Raw genomic sequence first — 10,000 nt, 5'->3', positions numbered from 1 at the left:
ACACTACACACACACACACACCTGGTGCACTTCTTTAACCAGCTGCTGCTGAAGGTACGCACGCACGCACACACACACACACACACACACACACACTCACACACATTGTGTGTACATTGTGTTGGTGTGTGTTACAGGTGTGTGTAGCTGTGGTTGTGTACATTGTGTTGGTGTGTGTTACAGGTGTGTGTAGCTGTGGTTGTGTACATTGTGTTGGTGTGTGTTACAGGTGTGTGTAGCTGTGGTTGTGTACATTGTGTTGGTGTGTGTTACAGGTGTGTGTAGCGGTGGTTGTGTACATTGTGTTGGTGTGTGTTACAGGTGTGTGTAGCTGTGGTTGTGTACATTGTGTTGGTGTGTGTTACAGGTGTGTGTAGCTGTGGTTGTGTACATTGTGTTGGTGTGTGTTACAGGTGTGTGTAGCTGTGGTTGTGTACATTGTGTTGGTGTGTGTTACAGGTATCCATTAAAGGAGACACGGTGCTGATCATCCTGGACGGTGTGGACCATCTGGCTGAAAACCACCACGGTGAGAAAGATGTTTTTATTGATTGTATTTATTAATCAATCATTAATCTATAGTTTTCAGAATGTGTGCGACGCCGATTAACCCCCCCCCCCCCCCCACGAGGAGCGCCCTGCGGGGTATTTGTAACCATTACATCAGGAGGTATTTGTAACCATTACATCAGGAGGTGTTTGTAACCATTACATCAGGAGGTATTTGTAACATTACATCAGGAGGTGTTTGTAACCATTACATGAAGAGGAGAAGAAATGCGTTCTGGTAAATCAAGTTTACCAAGGGTAACTGGACTAAGCATCAGATACTTGTTTACAGCCAGGCCCACATGGAGCATTTCATGGTAGAGGTTCAATGCCTTGTCCAAGGGCACTTCAACGGTGGTAATTTTAACGTGTCGGATCGCTGATTCGAACTGGCGACCTTCCGGTATCTAGACCGCTCCGCAATCCACTCGGCCACCGCTGCCTCAACATCAGGAGGTGTTTGTAACCATTACATCAGGAGGTGTTTGTAACCATTACATCAGGAGGTATTTGTAACCATTACATCAGGAGGTATTTGTAAACATTACATCAGGAGGTATTTGTAACATTACATCAGGAGGTATTTGTAAACATTACATCAGGAGGTATTTGTAAACATTACATCAGGAGGTATTTGTAACCATTACATCAGGAGGTGTTTGTAACCATTACATCAGGAGGTATTTGTAACCATTACATCAGGAGGTGTTTGTAACCATTACATCAGGAGGTATTTGTAACCATTACATCAGGAGGTGTTTGTAACCATTACATCAGGACGCCTATTATAGCCCTTTGTTGCTTCAGGACGTTCTATTTCCGCCACTTTGCCTCAAAAGGTCACGACCTCCACTGGCTGCCCTTTGACCTTCCGCCCAACGTCCACCTGGTGGTGTCGGCCGACACGCAGAGCCCCGCCTTCCGCCGGCTGAGCCTCAGGACGGACGCCGTGGCGGGCCACGCCCCCCTGGAGGTGGAGCCTCTGTCGCGCGACGAGGGGAGGGACATCATGGCGGCACACATGCAGGTAGGCACGCTGATGACATCATAGGGGACAGCGATGACATCATAGCAGACAGACTGTGATGACATCATAGAGACGGTGATGACATCATCGAGATGGTGATGACATCATAGAGACGGTGATTACATCATAGATACGGTGCAGTTGTTTGAGGGTGGGGGAACCACAAGATGACTTCAGGTCATGACTGCAGTAAGGCCAGGAACCACAAGCTGACTTCAGGTCATGACTGCAGTAAGGCCAGGTACCACAAGCTGACTTCAGGTCATGACTGCAGTAAGGCCAGGAACCACAAGATGACTTCAGGTCATGACTGCAGTAAGGCCAGGAACCACAAGATGACTTCAGGTCAGGACTGCAGTTAGCCCAGGAACCACAAGATGACTTCAGGTCAGGACTAGTAAGGCCAGGAACCACAAGATGACTTCAGGTCAGGACTAGTAAGGCCAGGAACCACAAGCTGACTTCAGGTCATGACTGCAGTAAGGCCAGGAACCACAAGCTGACTTCAGGTCATGACTGTAGTAAGGCCAGGAACCACAAGATGACTTCAGGTCATGACTGCAGTAAGGCCAGGAACCACAAGCTGACTTCAGGTCATGACTGTAGTAAGGCCAGGAACCACAAGCTGACTTCAGGTCATGACTGTAGTAAGGCCAGGAACCACAAGCTGACTTCAGGTCATGACTGTAGTAAGGCCAGGAACCACAAGATGACTTCAGGTCATGACTGTAGTAAGGCCAGGAACCACAAGATGACTTCAGGTCATGACTAGTAAGGCCAGGTACCACAAGCTGACTTCAGGTCATGACTGTAGTAAAGCCAGGAACCACAAGATGACTTCAGGTCATGACTAGTAAGGCCAGGTACCACAAGATGACTTCAGGTCAGGACTGTAGTAAGGCCAGGTACCACAAGATGACTTCAGGTCATGACTGTAGTAAGGCCAGGTACCACAAGCTGACTTCAGGTCAGGACTAGTAAGACCAGGTACCACAAGCTGACTTCAGGTCAGGACTAGTAAGACCAGGTACCACAAGCTGACTTCAGGTCAGGACTAGTAAGGCCAGGAACCACAAGATGACTTCAGGTCAGGACTAGTAAGGCCAGGAACCACAAGATGACTTCAGGTCATGACTAGTAAGGCCAGGTACCACAAGATGACATCAGGTCAGGACTAGTAAGGCCAGGTACCACAATATGACTTCAGGTCATGACTAGTAAGGCCAGGTACCACAAGATGACATCAGGTCAGGACTAGTAAGGCCAGGAACCACAAGATGACTTCAGGTCAGGACTAGTAAGGCCAGGTACCACAATATGACTTCAGGTCATGACTAGTAAGGCCAGGTACCATAAGATGACTTCAGGTCAGGACTGCAGTAAGGCCAGGTACCACAAGATGACTTCAGGTCATGACTGCAGTAAGGCCAGGAACCACAAGATGACTTCAGGTCATGACTGTAGTAACACCAGGTACCACAAGCTGACTTCAGGTCAGTAACACCAGGAACCACAAGCTGACTTCAGTTTAGTAACACCAGGAACCACAAGCTGACTTCAGGTCAGTAAGACCAGGTACCACAAGCTGACTTCAGGTCAGTAAGGCCAGGAACCACAAGCTGACTTCAGGTCAGTAAGGCCAGGAACCACAAGCTGACTTCAGGTCAGTAACACCAGGTACCACAAGCTGACTTCAGGTCATGACTGCATTAAGTTCAGGTACCACAAGCTGACTTCAGGTCATGACTGTAGTAAGGCCAGGAACCACAAGCTGACTTCAGGTCATGACTGCAGTAAGGCCAGGAACCACAAGATGACTTCAGGTCATGACTAGTAAGGCCAGGTACCACAAGATGACTTCAGGTCATGACTGCAGTAAGGCCAGGAACCACAAGATGACTTCAGGTCATGACTAGTAAGGCCAGGTACCACAAGATGACTTCAGGTCATGACTGTAGTAAGGCCAGGTACCACAAGCTGACTTCAGGTCAGGACTAGTAAGACCAGGTACCACAAGCTGACTTCAGGTCAGGACTAGTAAGACCAGGTACCACAAGCTGACTTCAGGTCAGGACTAGTAAGGCCAGGAACCACAAGATGACTTCAGGTCAAACACATCCTTGAACGTTGGTGGTAATAACGCGTCCAGGACATGCCTCAGACTTCTCCTCAGGAGACTTGGGTCAGATCTGAAGCCATTTTATTTGGCGTTAGGAACCCGTTGTGACAGCATGCCCTTGCTGACGTCCACGATACCCCATCTGAAGATATTTAAGGCCCTATTTTGAAACAAAAACATTTTTGAATAGTTCAACTAGCCGATTTACAAGCCCACGTGTGGATGTAGATCAGCCCCCTCAAGGAACCATGAGGGTCCCTGGATCACACCTTTGAGAGCCACTGCTTTAAATAAATACATAACTAATATAGAGCATATTTGATCAAATTTAAGAGCCAAACTTTTTTGACGAATTAATTTAATTAAAACGCGCACGACACATCCACGACATGCATGCGCACATGCATGTGCACATGCACGCGTGCATGTGTCCTCTTTTTGGTAATTCAGAATATGGTATGCCTAGTATATTCAGTGATTTCACTTAATTCAAATACCACTTATTTCTTTTGTTTTGTTGTCATAATCCTCCCTACTATAGAGTGTGCTGCTGACCATATAAGGAGTTCCTCCCTGTCCCCAGTCCTCTGGTGCGGCTGAGAGTAGCCATTTGTTCCCCTACGGTCTATGGTAGTAGCAGAGTAGCACTGTCAATTAGCATCGAACATTTACGGTATTATAAAATTATGAATTATCTAATCTAAAATCTTAGTTACTTTACTTAGGCCTTTGTATTCCTTTGGGAACATACTGTAGGCCATCGATGAGTCGTTTCCACCCTCGTCCGTCTTGCGCCGTCCTCTCCAGCTGTTTCCACGTCAGTCCCTTCCGTTTGACATCCAGCTCCGTGCTCCGTTCTCCAGGTGTTTTTGGGTCTCCCTCTGCTCCGTTTTTCCTTGTGGGTTCCACGTTAGTGCCTGTTTAGTTATTGCTGTGTTGTTTTTTCTTAGTGTGTGACCGATCCAGCTCCACTTTCTCCTCATCAGCTGTATCTCTATTGCTTCTTGTTTGGTGCGTTCCCATAGGTTGATGTTGTTGATGCGGTTTGGCCAGGAGATCCTGAGGATGCGTCTTAGGCAGTGGTTGATGAAAGGCTGCAGTTTATTGGTGGTGTAGTTGGTGGTAGTTACAATGAAACTGAATGGATGTGGGGTTTTTTTAAGGGTAACTGTTCCGTTTTGGCAGAGTCAGACGATCCGCGATGTGAACACCAGTCACTCCTCCCAGTCTCCCCCAGCCATGAAGCCTTCTACCCGGGCATAATCTTCTCTTTACGTCCCCTGTCTGTCTGGGACCACCAGAGCTCCAATAGCAATTATCACAATTTAAATAAATAAGCATAATTATAGAAACTATTTCACATTAACAGATGTGTCTCCCAGACATGTCCGTCCTCTCGTCCTCTCGTCCTCTCTCAGACATGTCCGTCCTCTCGTCCTCTCCCAGGCATGTCAGTCTTCTCGTCCTCTCGTCCTCTCCCAGACATGTCCGTCCTCTCGTCCTCTCCCAGGCATGTCAGTCTTCTCGTCCTCTCGTCCTCTCTCAGACATGTCCGTCCTCTCGTCCTCTCTCAGACATGTCCGTCCTCTCGTCCTCTCTCAGACATGTCCGTCCTCTCGTCCTCTCTCAGACATGTCCGTCCTCTCGTCCTCTCCCAGACATGTCTGTCCTCTCGTCCTCTCGTCCTCTCGTCCTCTCCCAGACATGTCCGTCCTCTCGTCCTCTCGTCCTCTCGTCCTCTCTCAGACATGTCCGTCCTCTCGTCCTCTCGTCCTCTCTCAGACATGTCCGTCCTCTCGTCCTCTCTCAGACATGTCCGTCCTCTCGTCCTCTCGTCCTCTCTCAGACATGTCCGTCCTCTCGTCCTCTCGTCCTCTCTCAGACATGTCCGTCCTCTCGTCCTCTCTCAGACATGTCTGTCCTCTCGTCCTCCCAGACATGTCTGTCCTCTCGTCCTCTCGTCCTCTCTCAGACATGTCCGTCCTCTCGTCCTCCCAGACATGTCTGTCCTCTCGTCCTCTCGTCCTCTCTCAGACATGTCCGTCCTCTCGTCCTCTCTCAGACATGTCCGTCCTCTTGTCCTCTCTCAGACATGTCCGTCCTCTCGTCCTCTCTCAGACATGTCCGTCCTCTCGTCCTCTCGTCCTCTCTCAGACATGTCCGTCCTCTCGTCCTCTCGTCCTCTCGTCCTCTCTCAGACATGTCCGTCCTCTCGTCCTCTCGTCCTCTCGTCCTCTCTCAGACATGTCCGTCCTCTCGTCCTCTCGTCCTCTCGTCCTCTCTCAGACATGTCCGTCCTCTCGTCCTCTCGTCCTCTCGTCCTCTCTCAGACATGTCCGTCCTCTCGTCCTCTCCCAGGTGGCGGGTCGGAGGCTGACGGCGGAGCAGGCCGATGGTCTCCTGGGCGCGGCGGAGCGAACAGGAAGTCCTCTCCACCTGACGCTGCTGCTGAGCGCCGCGCGGCGCTGGGCCTCCTACAGCCCCGCTCCCGCGCCGCGGCTGGGCGCCGACGCGCAGGACGTGATGTCACTGCTCTTCCTGTTCCTGGAGGAGAGGCACGGCAGGAAGATGGTGGGCGCCGCGCTGGGCTACGTCGCTCTGGCCAGGTGTGTGTGTGTGTGTGTGTGTGTGTGTGTGTGTGTGTGTGTGTGTGTGTGTGTGTGTGTGTGTGTGTGTGTGTGTGTGTGTGTGTGTGTGTGTGTGTGTGTGTGTGTGTGTGTGTGTGTGTGTGTGTGTGTGCGTGCGTGCGTGTGCTTAATGTTTAATGATGGTTTGACAACGACATGTGCTTCGATAAGGTTTATGTTTGTGTTCATTATAATCCAAATGATATGGGGGCACAACAATTTAGGAAACGAACTTGGACTATACACAAAGCAAGCCATAGCTTGTTTCCATTGGGGTCCACCTAACTACTGACGTTACGGTACAGAGAAATACTAATCTTTACTGTCAAGTTTCAAATGACAGGTGCCAATCAGGTTGATTGACGTCACTTAGCTGTTGTACATTATGAAATAATTTAATGACATCACAACATGTAGTTTCCCTATACATTAAAATGCTCATTAAACAAAGCAAACATTCCGCGATTAATTTACCTCTAACGACGCCAAATTGACTGGAGCTGCTGCTGTGAAATGGTTCACTGGACGATACACCTGGAAGGAGAACAACACAGGACCAGGCTGCTGCTGTTGTGGTCGGACACGAGATCTACTGCTTTGGAGGAGACGTAAACCAGTGGGGAAGAGATCACATTGAAGTACACGTCTTCAATACACTGTCTTTATGCTGGAGGAAGTTGACCCCAGAGACCCCTGGAACAGGAGACCCTCACCATGAGGTTCCCTCCAGGCGCTGGGGCCACACAGCTGTGCTGATTGAAGATACTGTCTACCTCTGGGGAGGTTATCCTTACTGCAATGTGCGTTATGCATTTGATGTTGACGCCCACAGATGGTTCAAACCACAGGTTTCTGGGACTGTTCTAAAGGGGAGGTGGAACCACTCAGCCTGTGTTTTGGGGAAGGACATGTTTATTTATGGAGGATACACCCAGACTGGATTGACTAATGACATCTACAAGTTGGACACCACCACAATGGTCTGGACTTTAATTAACGCCAGAGGAACTCCAACTCCTGCTTCACCACATCACTCTGCTACCATCATCGGGACAAAGATGTTTGTATTTGGAGGCTATGGGGGGTGTGGTCAGTACTACAACACCATCTACTACAACACCATCAGTGTGTAGTAGTGTTTGACACAGAGACCAACCTCTGGCTGGACACACCTTCTACACAGCTTCTACCCGAAGGACGTGAGGATCATTCATCCTTTACCTACAATGGAGAGCTGTACGTATTTGGTGGCCGGAACGTGAACAAGACCTTCAATGATGTGTGGAAATTCAGTCCAGAGACCTTCTCCTGGAAGAAGGTTGAGCCCAAGGGGAAAGGCCCGCCTCCGACGTCTAGGATGTGCTGTTGCATGATGGGAGATCACATGTCATCCTCTTTAAAACACCTGGTGACCTGTATGTCTTAGACCTCAATTCTAGCCTCAAGACATTATGTGAGCTAGCAGTTATTCAGTACGGTCTGGAGCAGTCTGGACTCCCACACAACATCAGGTGGGAACTGGCAGCCATGACTTCCAAAAACGACAGAAAAAAGATAACAGCCCTCTAAATCAGGGGTTCTCAACCTGTGGGTCGCGGCCCCTCGGGGGGATAGCCAAATAATTATCTTTTTTTTTTCTTTTGCAACTGAATTGCTGGAAATGGAAATTAAGAGTTTACATAGAACGTGGTGCATGCATGAACTTTCCTTAATGAAATCTGGTTTCAGTATTAATTTATGATACATTTTATCTATTGGGTTAGAGAAACGGAAATAATGGTGTTTTTATTTTGAAGTTTCTGCTTGAAACGCTGGCTCTGAAGTTTTCAGAACCAATCAGAGCGTCGCATCCCTCCAGGCTATGGGAGAGGAAGTCTCTCACATGCAGTTTCGTTTGTAAACAAAGTGACAGGGAGACGTGGGGGGAAAGCCAGGGGATTATGTCTAACCTATATACATATTTTAGCATGATGATTAAGTTTAAAAGGAGTAATACACGTCTGGATGTCATCTTGATTTGGATTAAAAACAGAGTAGTCCTTTAATCCAAACCAGCTGTGCAGAGGAGGACAATGAGGCATTGGAATCAAACTGAGCGTCATTGTGGTGATGGTGATGATTTAATGAATAGTTAGAAAAAATAAGACACAATTGCAGTTGACGTCCTCACAAGTATAGAGTATCTGTGTGTGACATCATCATCATACCCGGACGTTACGCGTAAACGCCTACTGAGTGACAAAAAACGCCTTTATGGCCTCGAGAAAACTACTCTCTGGCCTCGACAGCCCAGACATCCACACAGAAAACTACTCTCTGGCCTCGACAGCCCAGACATCCACACAGAAAACTACTCTCTGGCCTCGACAGCCCAGACATCCACACAGAAAACTACTCTCTGGCCTCGACAGCCCAGACATCCACACAGAAAACTACTCTCTGGCCTCGACAGCCCAGACATCCACACAGAAAACTACTCTCTGGCCTCGACAGCCCAGACATCCACACAGAAAACTACTCTCTGGCCTCGACAGACATCCACACAGAAAACTACTCTCTGGCCTCGACAGCCCAGACATCCACACAGAAAACTACTCTCTGGCCTCGACAGCCCAGACATCCACACAGAAAACTACTCTCTGGCCTCGACAGCCCAGACATCCACACAGAAAACTACTCTCTGGCCTCGACAGCCCAGACATCCACACAGAAAACTACTCTCTGGCCTCGACAGCCCAGACATCCACACAGAAAACTACTCTCTGGCCTCGACAGCCCAGACATCCACACAGAAAACTACTCTCTGGCCTCGACAGCCCAGACATCCACACAGAAAACTACTCTCTGGCCTCGACAGCCCAGACATCCACACAGAAAACTACTCTCTGGCCTCGACAGCCCAGACATCCACACAGAAAACTACTCTCTGGCCTCGACAGCCCAGACATCCACACAGAAAACTACTCTCTGGCCTCGACAGCCCAGACATCCACACAGAAAACTACTCTCTGGCCTCGACAGCCCAGACATCCACACAGAAAACTACTCTCTGGCCTCGACAGCCCAGACATCCACACAGAAAACTACTCTCTGGCCTCGACAGACATCCACACAGAAAACTACTCTCTGGCCTCGACAGCCCAGACATCCACACAGAAAACTACTCTCTGGCCTCGACAGCCCAGACATCCACACAGAAAACTACTCTCTGGCCTCGACAGCCCAGACATCCACACAGAAAACTACTCTCTGGCCTCGACAGCCCAGACATCCACACAGAAAACTACTCTCTGGCCTCGACAGCCCAGACATCCACACAGAAAACTACTCTCTGGCCTCGACAGCCCAGACATCCACACAGAAAACTACTCTCTGGCCTCGACAGCCCAGACATCCACACAGAAAACTACTCTCTGGCCTCGACAGCCCAGACATCCACACAGAAAACTACTCTCTGGCCTCGACAGCCCAGACATCCACACAGAAAACTACTCTCTGGCCTCGACAGCCCAGACATCCACACAGAAAACTACTCTCTGGCCTCGACAGCCCAGACATCCACACAAAAAACTACTCTCTGGCCTCGACAGCCCAGACATCCACACAGAAAACTACTCTCTGGCCTCGACAGCCCAGACATCCACACAAAAAACTACTCTCTGGCCTCGACAGCCCGTC

The 10,000-nt window shown here is 49.3% G+C and overlaps 1 protein-coding gene across 1 annotated transcript in view; it reads left to right on the top strand.

The window, feature by feature from the left end:
* nwd1 (NACHT and WD repeat domain containing 1) overlaps positions 1-10,000 on the top strand; it is a gene marked incomplete at both ends in the record, with an annotated part of 41,770 nt that overhangs the window by 10,828 nt on the left and 20,942 nt on the right. The window contains 7 exons of the mRNA XM_080769627.1: positions 460-529; positions 1,389-1,576; positions 5,114-5,209; positions 5,326-5,401; positions 5,506-5,697; positions 5,814-5,941; positions 6,054-6,301. Of these exons, the coding sequence (XP_080625753.1) occupies positions 460-529; positions 1,389-1,576; positions 5,114-5,209; positions 5,326-5,401; positions 5,506-5,697; positions 5,814-5,941; positions 6,054-6,301 (998 nt within the window). The remainder of the gene's footprint in view (positions 1-459; positions 530-1,388; positions 1,577-5,113; positions 5,210-5,325; positions 5,402-5,505; positions 5,698-5,813; positions 5,942-6,053; positions 6,302-10,000) is intronic.

The sequence above is a fragment of the Protomyctophum bolini genome (genome assembly GCF_963924005.1).
Source record: "Protomyctophum bolini genome assembly, chromosome: 8".
Classification (NCBI taxonomy): Eukaryota; Metazoa; Chordata; class Actinopteri; order Myctophiformes; family Myctophidae; genus Protomyctophum; species Protomyctophum bolini.
Note: the sequence above shows the minus strand (reverse complement) of the source record. Positions and strands in the feature narration are given on the sequence as shown.